The sequence below is a fragment of the Triticum dicoccoides genome, chromosome 4A (genome assembly GCF_002162155.2).
Source record: "Triticum dicoccoides isolate Atlit2015 ecotype Zavitan chromosome 4A, WEW_v2.0, whole genome shotgun sequence".
Lineage (NCBI taxonomy): Eukaryota > Viridiplantae > Streptophyta > Magnoliopsida > Poales > Poaceae > Triticum > Triticum dicoccoides.
Window position 1 is genome coordinate 741,862,867 of NC_041386.1, and position 20,811 is coordinate 741,883,677.

Genomic DNA, 20,811 nt, shown 5'->3' on the forward strand with positions numbered 1-20,811 from the left:
ATCGTAGTTTAGTGTGGACGACAAGTGCAAACAATATATTTTTTTGTCAAAGCGACAACTGCATCTATCTAAAGTAGTTACATGTATTGTCATGTTTTCTGAACTGTTGTAACTAGCAAAATATGCCATAACATTTCCCTCAAAAGAAAAAATATGCCATAATATGTGAGGGACGATGAATATTCAATTAGTTAATAACGAGTTATCTGGAACAAAAGAGGTTGTTATCGGTTACTATTGCGAATACTACAATAGCCGTAAAATGCAAGCGAGAAGTCAAAGCAACCGTACAGTATCTACCATGTTTCAGAGAACATCTCTATATTCATATTTTTCTAACTGAAGTCAACAATATTACATGGGCCATTATTTTCAGTCACTATGCACAAAGCTATTTCTTCATAATATAAGTACTTTAGTGTAATGCTCCATTAATCACTATGAACATATTATGGTCGATGTTATGGTGGTGACCAAACAAAAGAGTTTGTCTTGACTCTTGATGCACAAAGTCATTGCTAGCTCTCTCAGTATAATAGCACATTAGTAGCTAGAGACCGAAAATGACAGCAGTACTCGATAAAGCATTACAGCTTGACAAAGACTTGCAGGTAAGTAGTTAATACTCAGGTCCAGCTGTGGGATGTTCGATCAAAGACCAGTTTTGCTACACCTTATTGGTGTACAGCTATGTTGGATCAAAGATCAGAGTTTACAGCTTATTGGTTTTGTCTTGATGCAACGACCGGACAACAAAGCTGATCGGCTAGAGATGCTCTTTGTATAGCACTTTTGTTCCTGCCATCAGCCAAAGCTTTGTTGATCGGCTACAAACGCATGTCGACAGCATGGTCACCTTCAACGGTGTAGAAGTGCATGCTCTAGCCAATGCAACCAAAACATCGATCTGATGAAAGAGATTAGGCAGCACATTATACGTCAACACTTTCTCTCACGTGTGGCTCCCTCATGCCTAAACGTGGACCGAAAGTGGGCTGCAATATAATTGCGCCAGCCGGGTCTTGAACTCAAGACCTCTTGGCTCCGATACCATGTAGAAGTGCATGCTCTAGCCAATGCAACCAAAACATCGATCTGATGGAAGAGATTAGGCAGCACATTATATGTCAACAAACGGCAACGACTACCCAACACATATCTGTCACCCTGGCAAGTACGCCCTGGTGGTGGATCCAATTGTCAGGGGCTGCCGCCTCCCACGCGTCCTAATGGACGACGGCAGCAGCCTTAATATCATCTTCCCCAACGCCCTGGCAAATTGTTGGATGTCATCTTGTAACTGCATTTGGAATGACACACAATTGGTTTTGTAAACTTTAGACTGTATTAAGCAGAGCAGTCATTCTTTCTGGATCAATACTGCCCCAAACTTGCTTCTTTTTGCATACTGCACCGGTCTCTTGTCCAAGCCAATCACCCTAGACTATTCCCAACACTTTGGTAATGCATGCGTGAGAGCGTGGAGAGGTAGTAATGCCACAATGCAGCACAACATTGACTGAAATGTGATCTTAATGCGAATGCATTTCCCCTCACTTTTTTCCAAGGTGGAGTACTTCGAGCCTCGGATGATTGAGATGAAAATAAATGTCTAAGATGATCTTTCTGGTTGACTGCGCTTGCTATTCTTAAGGTAATGAAATAACATTACAATTTCATCTTGTCCATACGCCGACCGAAGACACATGACTTTGTCGAGATTACACTCCCACTGAATTTCTACGAGCTAGAAACTGACTAGAACCACGACACCAAATTAACCACAGATAATCAGCAAAACGATCACGGATGATTGTTATTTGACCACCAATAATTCAGAACGAAACTACGGACAGTACCACCGAAATCAAAACCAGATGAGCAGCTTGTCGCTTGACAGAACTATAGACCCCACAGAAGCAAACAACTCCAGGCCATATATGCTAAATTGAGCATGTTCTACGACTTCAAACACAATGTGCAATCAGAACATGCCGCTCCTGCTTTATTGCTCCGGTCTACAGTTTAGGACATGCTGACGCAGCTGTATTTGGAAATAAGATAACACGTTAGTTTCATAAACCACAAACTTACTCAGAAGGAGGATTATGGCCATCATCCAGACAAGAAAGCAAAATATGAAGTCCATTAAATATCAATGTTGTGACCTGTGATAAGTTTTGAGGTGACAGGTCACCATTTCGAGGTACATGACGCATGCAAGATTCAGATGTCATATATACCAAAAACAGTTATCTGTGAACGAATATTTTCAACTGAGATTTCTGGTAGTCCTAGACACCAAGTAGTACCTCTAGGTACAGACTTGCCACAGAAAAAAATTGTCCCTGCTTGTTTGTTTTCCACAGTTAGCACAAGTAATTTAATGTCTGACATTCATTAACATGTCTATCATCTGTTGTAATGCAGTACACTAATTGAATCCACAGCCTCATATCTACTGTTTAGTTCTACGTTTTGCATTTCAAGCAAACTTTAGAATAAAAAGAAAATTGTTTGGAGATTGCTATTCTATTTTACTGTAATGCTACTTAGATTTCACTCACAAAAAAAAGCTACTTAGATTTCAAGACGAGATAAAGAAATAAATACCTGAAGCCTATGGTATGAACATGCTGCACACATCATAGAAATCATTTCTCAAAGAATCCAGTGTCTTCAGGCACCTGACAAGTAAAAAAATTCAGTAAGTTGTGAAGCTCATTTCGAAATGCTCATGGCCATGTTATTAATTAATAACTACTACAAATGCTAATGGCCATTACAATTTACATCAATAAAAACAGAACTCTGCACTGGTAGGATTATCTTAACAATCCTAAAGGATAAACTCAACTAAATTATAATGGAGAAGTTATATTCCTAACCCAAGAAAATCAGTCGATCGATAATGGCTGAATACATTCAGCCGATTACAAAAGCGATGAACATGCAATTCCGTCAATATATACTCTGCTAACACTAATAGTAAGGAAATATGTTCCAGTAAATGACTAGAGCACACTAGGAAATCATATTCAATACGAAGATTTCAATAGCAAAATGATTGAAAAAACAATAGTGTGTGACATGATGGCACAAGTTACTAACCCAACTTTGCTCTTCTCCTGACAACATGCATGGAACTGAATACAAGTGTTCTTCACTCTTTGAGCACCAACACTGCGACATGCAATAGCATACAATGAGGAAAGACCCATAAAACCGCTTTAACGAAAGAAAATTAGCATGGTAGTGCTTTCCCTTCACTTTCGCCTCCTAAGCAAATAGATGTACCACCGACTTATGAAATTAACTAAATACAACTATGAAAGCCCAGTGTAAGCAAAGTGATATATCAATAGAGCAGATGCAATATGTAACATTGATCTACTAGCAGTTAATATTTTCAGTAATGGAAGTTTTAGTTCGTAATAACTGACATATAAGTTAGAAATGTGGCACTACATAGAGTAGTGTTGACTGAATGGTTTCAAACTGTCATTCCATAAAAATCATATGTATATACCAAAAATATACCTAAACCTAGATTCATTAGGCAAGGGATCTATGTCATGCAAAGTTGTGATGATAAAGGAGATGGTGATAATCCTGCCCAAATTAATTGTAAGAGCCCACTTTAAGAAGGTAATGTGAAGGGCTACTCTTTGAGCCGTCTAATTTGTGCAGGACAAATGATATTTGTTGGATTTAAATCATTAAGCACCACAATAGCTGAATGGATGTCAACCTCCAAATAATTAATTGGACGAACCACTTAGCAAGGTGGATCTGGAGTACTATTCATGGAGCTATGTGATTTATACGAAGTGGATCATATTTATCGGATCTAATTTATAGAACGATACAACTGCCAAGGTTTTTTGGATCCAAATCACGAAGTAGAACAGTAGCGAAACTATTTGTCCAATTTACATCATAGAACAGTACAATGGTGAAACGGTTTGTCAGATCTTAATCAGACATCAGATCTAAATAATAAAACAGTACTACAAATTAACAGATTGTCAGATGTAAATCATAAAACAGTAAAAACGCCGAATGATTTTTTTCATAGATATAATAAAACAATATAACGACAAAACGGATTGTCAGATCTAAATCATACAGCAGTACAAGGACCAAATGAATGTCGACCACTCCCCCAAATTCATTGGAAGATCTCAAGTGTTAAATGTTGAGCTAGCCGGGGTGTACGGAATGGATAATTTTTGTCGGATCTATGGTAAATCACTACAACTTGCCACACTGATATCAATCCTCCCCATATTTATCTCAATCCATACTCGTTGAGCCGCCCGATCAATTCAGGAAATTGACCACCCTTGCCATAAAACACTATAATGATGAGAACAGACAATAATTCTCCCCCAACATTATAGGATGCCCTATGATGTACTCCCCCCGTTCGGAATTACTCGTCCAAAAAATGAATGTATCTAGATGTATTTTAGTTGTAGATACATTTATTTTTATGACAAGTAATTCCGAACGGAGGGAGTATATAGCTGGGATCTAAATACCTACTTTTCATGCCAAGACACAAAAAACAACTATAGTCCTGATACATACTACTGCACAAACACATATGAAGAGGACATGGAAGAAGAAGAAAAGAGGCCTCACTATGCACTGTTTCCCCAGAGTTGATCCACAAATGTGTCCACCTTGCCATAGTCCACACATGGTTGGTCCCTGCAGAAACATAAACTGAATGCCCAAATAAGAAGTCAAATCAAACCACCCTACACTAATGATGAGATCACATGACAAGGCAACGTACAATTGCTTGGTGAGCTCGCCAATGATATGCTCACCCTCCTCGCAGAAAAGCATGACAACCTTGGCAACGAAGTCTGGGTTGCCCTCATCTTGGAGCATCTCAAGTTGCCGGAACTGATCGTCCAGCAAACCCTAACCCACCAAAGAAAAACATAAGCAAAAACATCATAATCCAGCAATTAATATTGTGTTACACATCCACCTTGGGAGAAACTAGAACCCACACAAATGGCATCGGAATTGTAAATAGCTCACCGCGGTGAACATGTTGGCCACAAGGGTGCTGAGTTGGTTCGACTTCGCCGCCGCCATGGCTACCCACGGCAAGGAGTTCAGTTAGCACGGAGGAGAAAAGCTAAGCAAGGCGAGGAAAAATGAGGGTGATGTGGTAATGTTGGTGTGGTATATATAGGAGTATTTGATTACCAAGTCATTGGCCATAGCTAAAAACGGAGGGCTGCCATTCCATATTTTTATGGCCCTCATTTATTTCTTCTTTTGTCCTTTCACCGGCTGTAGCTGGAAATGGACGACTACCCTTCCTTCTCTTTATTACTCTCATATATTTCCTTTTTTTACCTTTCTTATGTGGAAATGCCACCTTTTGATTAATTTTAGTTAATATTTTATATCGGTCAAATGCCTTACTTGATTTGACTGGTTAGATCCAGGCATTGTTTCATTAGATACCTTTCATTTGCCTCTCACTTTCCAGGATGTTGAATATTAATTGTTTCTTTTTTTGTGGGAAAATATTAAATTGTTTCAATTATTGTGATATCATTAAGTTTTACTTAATATGACTGATGGGATGTAGGAATAGTTCATTAGATACCTTTTATTTCCTTTTCACATTTGGAGCAAGTCATTAATTTGACTGGCTGGATCCATTGCTATTTTCATTGGATGCCTTTTATGCTCCAGCTTTTACTTATCTGTTCACATCTCATCCTCATTGACATAATCATATAACTATACATAGTAGTCAATATGGATTACGACGATACAGGGATAATGGTGGCAATCTATGTGTACTAAATATTTGTGGGTTGTGTTCTCCCTTGTAGCTCCCTTAAGAAATCAAAGTTTAGTGTAGATGACAAGCGCAAATAATATTTATGTCGAAGCGACGACTGCATCTATCTAAACTAGTTATATGTCTCCTAATGTTTTCCGAACTAGCCATCGATGGCATAACATGTGAGGGACGACCAATGTTCGGTTACAAAGGTAGCTAGATCACGACAACTTGATGATTTCGGTTACTATCGCGAAGACAACAATAGACGTAAAATGTAAGTGGTGAGTTGAAGCAACCGTACAATATCTACCATGTCCGAGAGGACTTTTCTTTATTCATACCATTTAAATGAAATTCAAAAAATATCACATGTGCCATTATATTGAATCACTACGCATAAATAGTTTTCTTCATGATGTAGGTCCATTTATCATTATGGACATATTATGGTCGATATCATGGTGACCAATCAAGGGTTTATCTTGATGCACGCGATGCATTCCTAGCTGTCTCTGTGTAATTATATATTAATTACATTACTAGCAAGAAACCAAAAATGACAGCAGTACTCGACAGAGCTCGGCTTGGCAAACACAGGCAGATAGCTAGTTAATACTCAGCTAGCTGGTTTTATCTTGATACAACGACCGGGCAGCAGGGCTTTGGCTTTGATATCTGGATCATCTATCTGCCCAGGTGGATGTCAGTAATACCTTTTTTTTATTTGCATGAGGATGTCAGTAATACAAACAGAAAGGAAATTGTATGTTTTATCCCTTTTGCCTTCTAAATTTTTTATCCAAACAACATCTTAAGTCTAGAAACCCAAACTACATCTTAAGTTTTTAATATTTGCTGAACCCTTTTTCTATATACAGTGAACTTTCTTTAATGTACGGTGAAACAAATTAACTCATGAACAATTTTTATACAAACTGACCTTTTCTTTAATGTGTATCTTATTAGTATACATTTAATATTTTTCTAATACACACTAAACTTTTTTGAAAAAACAAACTAACCTAATAAGCACAAGCAATTTTATCAAATTCTTGAACTTATTCTAAAATTTGCGTTTTTGGAAATCACAAACAATTTTTGACACCATGAACATTTTTTAATTCACAAATATTTTTCAAATGCGAAGACTTCTTAAAATTCAAAAACAGTGTTATAAAAGTCTTAAATTTTACTAAGTTTAAAGTGAAAGCACTCAAAATAAGAAAAATGAAAAAGTCGAAAGAAGAAAAATGTAGCAAACTTACCGTCCGCTCGCATATGTGTGCTATTAAACGTTGGGCCAGGACCTATTTTCGCCTGTGTCGAAGAATAGCCTAGTAATGTGTACCTCCCGTCGCTGCGTGCTGGTTAAATTCAGCTGGCCGATTCCTGGCTTTCCACCGCACTAATCAGTTTTCCCATATTCTCTTGTTTTCTCTTACTGGTTTTCTATATTTTTCATTTTCATTTTTCATTTTTTTTATTTTTCTATGTTCTTTTACTTTTTATACATGTACAATTTTCGTTTCCTTTTTTATTTTCTCTGAGATTGAAGAACAGTTTTTGAAATTCGCAAGCATTTTTTGAGTGTGGAAAAAATTTAAAAGTCACGAACACTGGTTTAACTCGTTCGTATTTTCTGATAGAATTTTTTTAAGTTAGTGAACTTTTTACAAGTTTGTAAACTGTTTTTAAAATTTGAGAACTTTTTCTCAAATCAACAAAAACTTTCAAATTTTGGGAACAAAATTGAAATTAGTGGATATTTTTAATTCATGGATATCATTTGAATTGGCAAACATTTGTAAATTGATGAATATTTTTTCCAAATTTGGGAACTTTATTTGACATTCACATGAATTTCGGAAAGCAAAACAATTTTAGAAATTCAATAAATAACTTTCGAAATTAGATTTTTTTAGTTCTATTTTTTTAGAAATTCATGAACATTTTTTGTATTCGTCAAAATGTTATCAATCCGGAACATTTTTTAAATTCATGAGCAGTTTCTGAAACTTCAAATAATTTTTCAAATTCATGAACATCTTTTGTAATAAATAATTTTTCTAAAAAGCTTGAAACCTTTTTAATTGAGATTTATGAACAATTTTTGAAGTAAAAAAGAAAGAAGAAAAAAAAACAGGAGCGCCTAGCCCGCACACGGATTGCCCAAAATGGCGTGTAAAAAGGTGGGGTGCGCGATAGCTCACTTTTCTATCGTGCGTGTCATGAAATAGGAGGACTCTTGAAGGGATATGGCTCGGTTAGCACGGGGTGGATACACGTTGACCTCTATGGAGACAGCTGCCCCCCACTGAGAACACTTTTTGTGTTTCTTTTCGAATGAACATATATTGTAAATCTGTAAGAGCAGCTAGCCACTAAGAAACATCCCAGCAAGAGGAAACGAGAACTCCTATTCGGCGCTTATAGCACCTGCTAAGGAAGCTGGCGCTCAAGGGCCTGCTGGATGGGCCATAATCCACGTAGCCACATGACCTTTGATTTTTTTTTTACCGCAGACCATTCTTAATTGACCTTTGACTTTGACTGTTGACATTTGAATATTGACCGTTGGAAAAGTTCTTCAATTTGAAAAAGTTTGCGAAAGTCTAAGAAGTTCACTATTTTTTTTAAAAAAATCACAAATTTGAATATTTTCCTAATTTCAAAATACTTCAGAAATTTTAGAAACTTTTGTGAATTTGGTAAAAGTTTGTTAATTTGAAAACTTCAGGAATTTGAGAAAAAATTTACCAATATAAAAATAATCATAAATTTTGAGAAAATTTGAGAAAGAAAAGTAAATGTTCGCCCATTGCATGAATTTAAGAAAATTTCACACACTCGACAAAATAGTAAAAGGAAAGTAAAAAAGGAGAAAGAAAAAGGAAGTGAAAGTGAAAAAATGAACAAAACTAACCTAAATAAACCACATAAAACCATCCCAGAAAAGACGAGAGGAACCAGTGTGGAAAAAAATATGGGTTGGCCCACTACGGAAGGGGTCATGAAAGCTCTCTATAGGCATTTGGTGTTATTTGCGCCTTAACCAGTGCTAGAGGCACCGAATAGGATTCCAGCAAGGAAATAGTGTAGCCTAAACGTGTGTTTGGTGGGAGGTAATTGGAGCTAGGGAATTGGAATTGAAATGGTAAGAGGCTTCAAAGCTATTCTTTGGTCAGGGGGATTGCTAATTCCTGAGGGAATAGGCATGGGACTTAAGACTCTAACTCCCATAGTTTTTACTAACAAGGGAGGGGGTGGGAGTTGGAAGGGAATTGTTTAGTGAGTCCATTTTCATTATAAATTATGTTAACTTGTGTTTTCTAATCTCTCATCAATTCCCATAGACTAAACAAGGGAATATAGTTTCTCTTCAAATTCTCACAAAAAATTCCAATCATGCGCCAAATAGAGGATTGGGAACAAAATAACTCATCTTATGTATAATCTTAATACAACACTCTACTCTAAACTACCATTCCCCTTCCCAAATATTGCCAAAGTAGCAATAAGATTAACGAGGCCTCCAGGAGGGTTGCTGCAAGGGGGGCTTCCTAGTTGGCCGGCCCATTACATGACCTAGAAGGAAGATCTGGGAGTGGGATGTGTATTATAGCTATCTAGGAAAGTGCTATTCTGTGCTTGAGCAATATGCCCTCGGTATCTTTGCCCTTCTTTCCCCTCGAGATTCGCAAAGAACAAAGGATAGGCCCAGGTGAGGGTGTCCTGGACTAAGGAGTCCTGGGGCTACCGGCCTATCTCTGATGGGTCGGGCCGGTGGGATGCTCATGATTCATCAAAGCAAGGTCGGACTACAGGCGACCCCGTGCTCTAGAAGGAAACCTATGAAGACTTGGCGTATCCTCCAAACTTGGTTGATGTAAACGGCATAGTTATCCCCTGATGGTAACCAACCATGTGTGACCCTAGGGACCCCTAGTGTCTATATAAACCAGAGGGATAGTCTGTAAAGAGGGAGAGCCATCATTGTCATACCTACCTAGGGTTTAGTTCATCCGATCTTGTGGTAGATCAACTATGTAATCATCATACCTACACATCAATACAATCAAGAAGGACGTCGGGTTTTACCTCTTTGATAGGGCCCAAACCTGGGTAAACGTTGTCTCTATGTTCCTTGTTACACATCGATCCAAGATCCATAGCTCGGGACCCCCTACCTGAGATCTGCCGGTTTTGACACCGACATTAGTGCTCTCATTAAGAGTTTCGCTGGAGGATCATCAAGGATCAATGGCCCGCCTAGTCATCAGTAGTAGCATCTATAGAGGGGACGTCTTCATCCCCGGCCAGCTCTTCGCGTTCTGTAGTGTCATGCTACGCGCTGACCTGATCGGCCATCTCGACCGGATCGATGGCTTCACCCCGGTCAGGAGATCAGGTTTGGAAACCTAGAGTTCTTTACCGACTCCCGGGGAGATCTTGTCCTTGCAGGGTTCTCGGCTCCACCCGAAGGACCCACAAACCCTGAGGCCTCAACTTCAGTTTTGGCTTACCCCGCTGCCGAGTTGGCCATTATTCCGGATCCGGCCTTGTGCTCGGACCCACCCTCTACGCTCGACCGCCCAGGGTCTGGCTCGGCCGAGCACGACCCCAAGGCGATTTCGAATGCTCCCCGCATAGCAATGCTACAAATTAACCCCGAGCATTGCCAGAATATGGATCCGATAGATCTCCCGCCATTAAACGGGATTCTAGATCGGATCCAAACCATGGGGATCACCGATGAGCAGTCCTTGGTTTACGATTAGATCGGACTTAAAGCCGCCGACCGGGAAATTTACGTCTGTCTATCACTCACTTCATTGCCCACTGTCGAAGACTTGGCCGAGGGCTCGTCCCCATTATCTCCGGAGCCAAGAGCGGATGGGGTACAAATATTCGATTATCGAGCTCCGTCCCCTAGCTCAGAATCTGACCTCCACTTGGGAGAGAGTCCAAAACCAAAGCCTGATTCAGCACACGACCTCGAGTTTACGCAACCGTGCCCAGCTGAAATTTCGGACCCAGAGCTCGGCACGTCAGATTCCATGTCGGCCCAGGGCTCAGCCACTAATACTTCGGACTCACGTCCTGCTTGGATTAAATTTTTTGCCCCCCCCCCCACCACCACGTCAAGTATACTCCCCAAGTAACTCGGGGCGGCCCGACATATGGGATCTAATGTACGTGAAACAACAGCCAGGAGAAACAGTCCAACAATTCTGGACTAGATTCCTCCTTGTCAAAAACAAGATAGAGGACTGTGGTAGCTAGGAAATTCTAGAAACTTTTCGGCATAACTTCCGAGATGAAGGCATCCTAAATGCCCTCGCCCGCCATCACATTCAAAACTTCCCTGATTTATCATATTTGGTGTGCAAATACTGTGCCATGGAGGATGCTTGGCAGGCTCAGCAAGAGCAATTGGAGTCAATCCATGACGAGGAATCCAGATGAGCTCGGGCGAAGCGTGCATACTCCCGCCGGTCAGCTAAATATGGGTCGTCCAAGAAAAAGAAGAAACCACTGTCAGGATCCAGAAGGGTCCTTGACAAACTATTGGACAAACCATGCCCTATACACTCCGTCCTGCTCAATACAAACTCAACCCATAGCCTTCAAGTTTGCTGGGTGGTCAGGCAAGTTGGCAAGAGTAGAGAAGCCATCCTCAAAGGCTCACACTTAAGTAGACATCCAGCAACACCCTTGGATGATGACGCTGATATCCTAACGTTCTACAAAACGTATGCCTCAAAAAATCAGAGGAAAAGAGCCCTTCGATTGCTCGGTCAAGTTCACCATGTGGCAGCGACAGACTCATTGACAGACACACCCGTCACCTTCGTCAAAGAAGATCAGCCAAAACCCAGCCCTATCCGAGCATTTGCCTCACTTGTCCTCGATCCCATATTAGACAAATTCCGGCTCCATAAGGTGCTAATGGACAGTAGCAGCGGGTTAAACCTCATTTACGAGGACACCTTGGACAAAATGCAGTTCGATAGATCACGCATCGAACAAAGTCACACCACCTTTCGAGGAATCATCCCCGAAAAAGAGTCACACTGCACTAGCCGTGTCACTCTTGATGTAGTATTCGGAACTCCCGAGAACTACCGACCCGAGGAAGTACTCCTCCACATTGTGCCCTTCCGCAGTGGTTACCACGCCTTATTGGGGCATGATGCATTCGCACGATTCCAAGCTATTCCATATTACGGGTATATGAAACTCAAGATGCCAGGGCCTAATGGCGTCATCACAATGACAAGTGATCCGGACAGAGCCCTTCGGGCAGAGAACAAAACAACATCACTCTCCCTCGAAGCGCTATCCGAGGCCCTGACTGCCAAGGAATTAACCGTGCTCCGTTCAACGGTTGATAAGGACAACGTAATCCTCGACAAAAGGCCCAAATCCACATGTTTTAAGCCAGCAGACAAAATCATCAAATTTCAAGTGCACCCAGTGGACCCTAGCAAGCCAGCATCCATTGGAGCTCAGCTAGATCCTGCGATTGATGAGGCATTGCACGGATTTTTGTGTGAAAATTGGGTCATCTTCGCTTGGCACCCTTCGGATATGCCCGGGATCCCACGAAATCTAGCCGAGCACAGCCTGAATATAATCAAAGGCTTCAAGCCAGTCAAATAGGTGCTCCGTCGATTTTTCGAACCCAAGCATTAGGCCATGGGTGAAGAACTAGCAAAATTGCTCGAAGCCGGATTCATCAGGACATCAAACATCCTAAGTGGCTGGCTAATTTGGTCATGGTGCCTAAGAAGGACAAATACTGGCGGTTGTGCGTCAATTTTAAGGACCTAAATAAAGCCTTCCCCAAGGATCCTTTCCCGTGCCCCGCATTGACCAGTTCATAGACGCCACTATTGGACACGATTCACTGTGTTTTCTCGATGCCTACTCCGAATACCATCAAATAAAAAATGAAGGAGTCCGACCAAGCGGCCACAGCCTTCATAACCTCTATGGGCCGTTTTGCTTCAACACAATGCCCATCGGATTAAAAAACGCAGGTGCTACCTACCAGTGCATGATCCAGACATGTCTGGAAAAGAAAATTGGCAAAACAGTCGAGGCATATGTGGATGACGTGATCATTAAAACCAAGAACGTTACTCGTCTGGTGAACAACCTCCGCCAAACCTTCGACAGTCTGCAAACTTATGATATACGGCTCAATCCGGACAAATGTGTCCGTGGGCAAGCTGTTCGGATTTATTTTATCCCATAGAGGAAGAGAGGCTAACTAATCCGGCCAAAATCTAAGCCCTGTCCCAGCTAGCAGTTCCTACCGAGCTAAAACACGTCCAAAACTTAGTCGGATGCATCCCGGCCTTGAGCCGCTTTATTTCACGACTCCGTGAAAAGGTTTTACCACTCTACAGGCTGCTTAAACAGACTAAAAACTTAGAATGGACTAGCGAGGCAACGACTGCATTGGAGGAAACTAAAATATTATTGGCCAGCAATTCCATCTTGGCGTCACCTAGCTTTGACGAGCCAATGTTGTTATACATTTCGGCCACAAACCAGGTGGTCAGTGCAGTCCTCGTCGTTGAACGAGAGTGCAAAAGCCACTCTACTATGTATCCGAGGTGCTCACCCCGTGTACAACAAGGTATCCGCATTACCAAAAGATCGCCTACACAGTTTTCATGGCATCCTGAAAACTCCGACACTATTTTCAAGAGTGTTCGGTCATGGTGGCATCTGAAGTACCCCTGAATGATATAATTAATAATAGGGATGCCACTGGTCGTGAAGCCAAATGGGTCATTGAGCTCCTCCCCTTCGAAATCATATACCGGCTGCGCCGAGCTATTAAATCTCAGGTGTTGGCGGATTTTGTGGCCGAATGGACGGAAGCCGAGCTCCCTTGGACCATGTACTTCAACAGCTCCAAAATGCTCGCGGACTAGGGGTTGGAGTGGTTCTCACATCACCCACCGGCGATAATATACAGTACGTAATGCAGATTATGTACACCGACTCCAACAACGCAGCCGAATACGAGGCTCTATTGCATGGACTTCGGATGACAGTTTCAATGGGTGTACAATGGCTCAAGGAGATTTAGACTGGATATGAGGGGTGCCGGTCAGCCCAGACATATTGGGGAGTGTCGGTCAGCCCAGACATATTGGGCCAGTTTGAAAAGGCCGATTAGGTCATGTTACTGTGACCGGTCAGTGAACCTTCACAGTTATCAACGCACACGACTCTGTTGGTAGTATTGCTTCATCCTCGTAGTTGGACTCTCTCTCTCTCTCTCTCTCTCTTCGTCCCCTCTCAGTTGCTGACCTCACCATGTTGGTTGATAGCTGCCTTATACGTACCCCAAACGTTTATGCCCCTCCTGCCCGGCAATCACTCCGACAAAATAGTTTTTGCTTCTTAACCTTGCGATCATGATGTTTACTGAATTTGTTTTTGGTAACTTAATCGATGATGTGCTAGTTGCAAAATCTGGGCTTGTTATAGCAGCCCTTCGACCCCAAAGGGAGGTTGAATCCTTGATCACTGGAGGGGCAGCGTCCCCTTTCCCCTCTAGAGAATCACTCTGGTACATGAATTTTGTATCAGAAATTTAGAGGATAAACACTCTGCTTACATAAATTATTGGGAAAGCTGTTAGAAGAGAAAAGTACAACTTTGTGAAGAGAATGTAATTTCTGAAGGCCGGAAAAAATGTGGCTGATGCAAATATGAAAAGAGGCATTGGGCCAAGAGAGGAAACGGGGGTTCCACATGACCTATCCAGCATTTATTTTCTGGGCCCCACCTGTCATACCAGTCAACTTAAGGGACTAGAATAACGGAGTTGACTTTCCTGCCACATCAGCCCTGACAGATGGGCCCCACTTGTCATAATCGTATTTAAATCTTCTAAACTGGTCATTTTCAAAACTGGTAGCTTTTTGCCACTGGTTAGTAAAAAAGGGGCATCAATTTGCTACATAGATCACTACCGACAACATCATCTGGATCGATGAATTCCCGACCATTGTTTCTGCTAGCTCCTGGGTTTCAACTAGTTAGCTCCGCAGAGATAGAAGACCAGAGCCATAAATGAGCGTTGCTCCTGATGCACCACTGGTGCTTGTGTAGGGGAGAGAACACTTCGGTACCCCCAAGGATTTGCTTGTATTTTCAGTTTCTGCGAGGATATTGTTGTAAAGGTTTGTGCTACTTAATATATGGTCTTTGGCCTTTCCACAAAAAAAGCTATAAAGGTAGGTGATCCATATGTTTAGGATCTTCAATGATAATTAAGTTAATTGATTATGCCAAATTATCTTATTTTCTATCAAAATGCACTTTATTAGCTAGAAATATAATTAAATATGTGTTATATTTTTTCTATCTTTGAGTTGTAGGGAAGCTGTACTATTACGAGGGCTGCAAGAGGAACCAAGTGTAAGATTTATGGCATATACAAATCCTAGAAACACCCATTAACCCGGAATATTTCATGAATGAAACTTCGATCTTTGGGTTCTCAAAAATCCAGGTTGGTTCAGGTTTTCCATGATACACAAAATTTCATGGTAACATTGAGACTTTGGGAGCTCATATGAGCTCCCCACTTCTTTTCTAATTGTAGACTCGACTAGATCTTAAAAGAACTAACCAGTGAAGGGATACACAATAGCCGGCGGCCCCGCATTACCATTACCGCTGAGTTACCAATCTTCTTCACGAACCATTGCCCTCATTGTTCTTTGGTTTGGAATGTGTGGGTGGTTGCGGGCCACATAGGAGAAGTGGCAGAAACATATTCTATCATGCAAGATTGGGTTGAGCGCACGGGTGAGCAAAATAATTATATATATTGCACTCTGAGCCGTAAGAGGAAGACTGGAGCCCCCTAGACGGATGCCCTACAGAGTCAGCCATGATGAAACCGAAGCCCTCGAGCCGGTCCCAGAGAGGTCGGTCTTGTCATGCGGAGCTGGCATGAGGGCGGCAAGCTCCATGCCTACGGAGCGACGAGGCCAGCTTGGCAAACCAACGATGCCTCTGGTACAAGGTTGACTTATTTGTATACATGAGGTAGTACAAGGAGGCGATGACGGTGCCATACACCGGGGGTGGCTTCTCCAAGGAAAACTCAATGAAGCCCAGCGGTGAGCCCCTCGGGCCCACCAAGAAGACAAGGACGGGAGGAGGGCCTAGAGCAACCTATAGGCGGTTATGGGACCTTCATGGACTCCAACCCAAAAGGGTGGCTGGATAGATCGCATCTCCCTCACTTAAACCCTAGCTCCCACCGTGTATATAAGGGGGAGCTAGAGGCTGTTTAAACTCATCTACTCTCCCATGAAACAACTCTCGGTAGCAATCTCATCTACATCATTGTAATCCCTCGCACGAGGTATCCCCATCATGCATAGCAACAACGAGCAGGACGTATGGTATTACTTTCTCAAGGCCCTGAACCTGAGTAACTTGTGCGTGTGGGATCAGTCTCAGTACTTCCAACCTCTCTAGGCACCCTACCGAGTGTACGGATGATTTTCCACTCTATGAGTAATGAGTTGGTGGGCCAGGTACGGGGCAGAGATCCCAACGAGCCCGATCAGTTCACGTTGGGCCTGACCATCACCTTTGGCTACTTTGAGCTAGAGGTCGATGGTTGGGGGCGAGTCTTCGATGTTATGCCTCCGCCCTACAGCTATCATATGCGCTCCCGGCGATGGATTTTTTTTCGACAAGCACAAGGAGACTACGGTGTGCCACGCCAACCCAACCCACGTGGCGAGATAATATGTGCGCACCGCCGCCCACCGTAGAAAAGCTAGATCTTCTTCAACCCACAATACCTCCCAATCATCCACTATCAACATGATCTAGCCGGTGGTGGAAACATGACGGAATCGGAAGCTCACACTACGCGCGGTCTACGCAACGGAGCCGGCCTCAAGCAAACACCCCGCATGTCCGACACTATGGTCACCAACGCCAACTACCACCCAACACATATCCCTCACCCTGGCATGTACGCCCTGGTGGTGGATCCGGTTGTCAGGGGTTGCCGCCTCCCGCGCGTCCTAATAGACGGCGGCAGCGGCCTCAATATCGTCTTCCCGGATACCCTGGCAAATTGATCGATGCTACATTTGGAGTGACACACAGTTGTATTTTGTAAACTTTAGACTGTATTAAGCAGAGCAGCCATTCTTTCTGTATCAATACTAACCCAATTTTTGGGAGACTGCTGTCTTTTCGCAAGATACTGCACCGGTCACTTGTCCAAGTCAATCACCCTAGACTATTCAACAATTTGGCGAACTAATGCATGCGTGAGAGCGTGGAGAGGTAGCCGCACGGTAAAGCCACAATGCAGCACAACATTGGCCGGCTATGTTGCAGGCCACGCTACAAGGCTGTCAGGCACGAATTGAGAGCTTCTTGGAGCGGGCAGAGGCTGCTTTGAGTAGGCTCTCCCTTGTGCCGGCTATGTTGTAGGCCACGCTACAACCTCTTGGTGTGGCAGTTGTTGACTCCACGGAGGACCGGGGGACAGAGCCCTATGGTTGTTTCTCTCCTCGTGTTCAGGACAATTCACCATCGGTGTCTGCTTCTTCCGTTGTGTTGCCTCCCGCTGTGGGCGAGTCCATCGTCGGGCTTGCGGCTCCGGTGTTGCAACTCATGCCCGAGCTTCGGGATATATGTTCGAACCTTGCTTCGCCTTTGTCCTTGGAGCGATTGGAGGTGGACTCGTCGACGACGTTGTGTAAGGAACATGTTTCATCTCTATCATGTGAGCAACTAAAGGTGTCGAAGTCAATTGTGTCGTTGGTTCCTGCGGTGGAGGATGTTTTGTCGGTGGTTCCTCGGGTCGATGATGTTGATGCTGCCAGTTGGTTGGTGCCTGCTCCTATGAGCCCCTTGGTTGACGACAACGACACGAAGAAATTCAATGAGTTTTACGATTTTCTTGACAAATGGGTGGCTCAACAGCCGACATCTGGCAAGACAAGTGACCTTGTAAAGAAGATGCCAAGTAAGGAGAAACCAAAGAAGAAGAAAAACAAGAAGTGTGGCGCCATCCGAAAGGCTTCTGTGCTTTCATGATGGAGGGTGGTCAATTTTCGTTAGTGTACTTGTTAGGAGTTTCATTGTGTTCTTCAAGTGTTGAGGGTTGCGGTTGTTGTTTGTTTAAAGGGCCGCTTAAGCGGTTTTGGAGTTTCCTACTTTGCGAGTAGTCCGCATTTGGGAGTCTGTATCGGTTTTCGCCCGGTTTTTCGTAAATTAACTGAGCAATTCTCTTCTTCTTAATTAATCGATGAGGCAAATATTTTTGCCTCCGTTTCGAAAAAACAATGCAGCACAACATTGACTGAAATGTGATCTTTTCTTTATTTTTTCGAAATGGAGGAGGACCTCCGGCCTCTGCATCTGGATGATGCATGCAGCCACTTTATTAATTATTCACATAAGACCTTATAAACAGGGCCGGCCCTTGCATATCAGAGGCCCTAGTGCGAATAGCATCCAATGGGCCCCCGATGACCACTCATTACTCTCACTCGTCGCTGCTGCCTGCTGCAGCAACACTTCCATTCAAACTGTTCATGCCTAGTTCTTCATGACAAGGCAGTAATTTCAAACAGACCTTTATGGTTTACGTAAAAATAGTAGTTTGAACAAAAACACAATCACCTTTTGTACAAGAACAACAGAGAAATCCCATAAGTTGAACACAAGCAATGTCTAATCATTATGTTGTAATTTGATAAGTGCAATCATCGTGAGCATATACTTGTGCGGCAATTTCAGGCAAAAGGATGGTCAAAAAGATCGCAATCAATAAAAGAAGATGGGCAATCCATGCGATGAAAATCTTACTTGTGGATTGGTGCTGGTGGCAACGCCTGAACGGCCAGCCCAATCTGATGCGTCGTTAACTCGTCGCGGCTGCCAAGGAGGTCGCCGCCCGCCGCGATGTGGCCGCCTTGGGGTACTTAGAACGGAAGAAATCCATGGTGTAATGAAGAGATTAAAGGGGATGATCGATACAACTACAAAATTGATTCATTAGCATGGTTTGGGGTTGGGGCCCGTCCTCCTTTGAATTGATTCAATTATTAATTGGGAAAGAAAGAAGATTGTACGGGAAGAAAACGAACCGGCGGCACTGACTAGCAGAGGACGAAATAATTAGGAGTTCATCTCGTGCGGCTCCTTTGTGTGTAATGGGCTGAGTTCCGGTTTTTCTTCTTCTGTATCTTATACATATGTACAGAAAGTATGGGCCCGCTGCTTGGGCTGGGCCCTAGGCAGCCGCACTCCTCGCCATGGCTTAGGGCCGGCCCTGCTTATAAAGTCATACGAAAGTAAGACTAAAGGTACCGTGTAGGCAACATCTGTCGCTACTCCTATCCAGTTGATGAAGGGATGCTAATAGTCTGGGCCTAATATCAAACAGACCTCGCAGTCAAACCTAACATCTAAGACCTGAGGTCCCAACAAGGATGCCTGCCGGGTATGGGGCACCCACCAGTCCGGCGCACTCCTCAACCAGGACGCCTGCCGGGTATGAAGCCGCCGCAGCCACCTGCCACCAATCCATCTTTAGTGTTGTACTGCTGCATGTACCTTGCCCGTTCTAGCTGTCGTCGACTCCACCACGACGCCAGACAACGCCACCATCCTGCACTCATCCATCATCACACGCCCACCGGCGAGACCTCGCTGCTCCATGCCGCTGAGACCCGCCGTTGGCGACGTGTCAGATACCACGCCGCCCCTCCTCTTGTCCCCTTCAGCCAACACTTGCTCCAAAATGATGCCCCCGGGAGGGAGAACGACATCGAAACGTCGCCATCGTCCGATCCGGTAGACCCAGATCTAGGGTTTTCCCCCGGAACCTTCCGATCAGGTTGACTTGACCTGCAACGACGATGCCTCGAGAAGGGAACGATGTCCGAGACGCCGCCATCGTCCGCCATGATTAGGTAGTCAGGCGTGATTTTCACCGGAAGCCACGTCGTCTCGATCTCGCGGTTGGCTGGAATCGAGCGGAGTCTCGCCACGAAAACGAACGCCGCCGTCGGTAAACCGGCGGAGATCCGACATCCCTCACCGGTCCCTCCACGCGCTACCGGTCAGCGGAAGGCCACCCCGCGGCGGATCCGATCGGGGCCTTGGATCCGCAGTCGCCGCCGCCACCATCTCCGTGTAGATCAGGTACCCCGTCGGATGGGGCACTGCCACCGCCGCTGTCCATCTCAGGGCCGCCGCTCCACCGGCTTATGGCGCTTCGACCACCGCCGCACGGCAAGGGATCGCCGCCCCAGCCGCCGCCTTCGGTTCTCACGAGAAGGGCCACCCCTGCCGCCTCAGATGAGATCTCGCCGCATCCACCCGCCTAGGTGCCTTCGGCGCCGGGACCGCCGCCACCGTGACCCTTGCCGGCGGCAGCGCGGCAGAGGGAGGCGCGAGAGGAGGCCTGCAGCGCTAGGGTTCGGGGGGCCCTGGCGTCGCCTAGGGGGAGCGGCGGTGGTATTAATGCTAATTCATTTTCTCCTCACTTTTTTCCAAGGTGGAGTACTCGGGATCCCGGATGGTAGAGACGGGAAACAAATGTCTAAAGATGGTCTTTCTGGTTGACTGTGCCTGCTACCAAGGCGCTTGCTATTACTTAAAGTGAGCCATCCCATCTACAAGTATATATAGTTATCATCCTGCTCTGTTTATCTCTCGACTATACTTTCAGGACGAAAATATATTTGTAATCTCAAGTCAGGGTTACGTGTTCATAATCTCATCTGATAACTGAGTATATCTGAATCTCAAATCAGTCCTGGCTTTCTAGATGTGCAATTCACACGAGTAGGACATTAAGACTCAGATATTTTTTATTATTTTTTTGCGGGGAGGAGATTAAGACTCAGATATGATGAGTTGGATGAAATATATGATAAAGAAATAAAATTATTTTGGTACGCACA

General features: G+C 43.8%; 1 protein-coding gene across 1 annotated transcript; it reads right to left on the minus strand.

Annotated features, from left to right (window-relative positions):
- Positions 1 to 1,696: 1,696 nt before the first annotated feature.
- On the minus strand, positions 1,697 to 5,162 carry LOC119289997 (histidine-containing phosphotransfer protein 1-like). The gene is made up of 6 exons (XM_037569140.1): positions 5,059 to 5,162; positions 4,805 to 4,935; positions 4,648 to 4,716; positions 3,112 to 3,183; positions 2,614 to 2,687; positions 1,697 to 2,044 (listed from the first exon to the last, which is right to left on the minus strand). The coding sequence occupies exons 1-5, from the start codon at positions 5,113 to 5,115 to the stop codon at positions 2,621 to 2,623; spliced, it is 396 nt and encodes a 131-aa protein (XP_037425037.1). The 5' UTR covers positions 5,116 to 5,162; the 3' UTR covers positions 1,697 to 2,044; positions 2,614 to 2,620.
- Between the last annotated feature and the right edge of the window lie 15,649 nt (positions 5,163 to 20,811).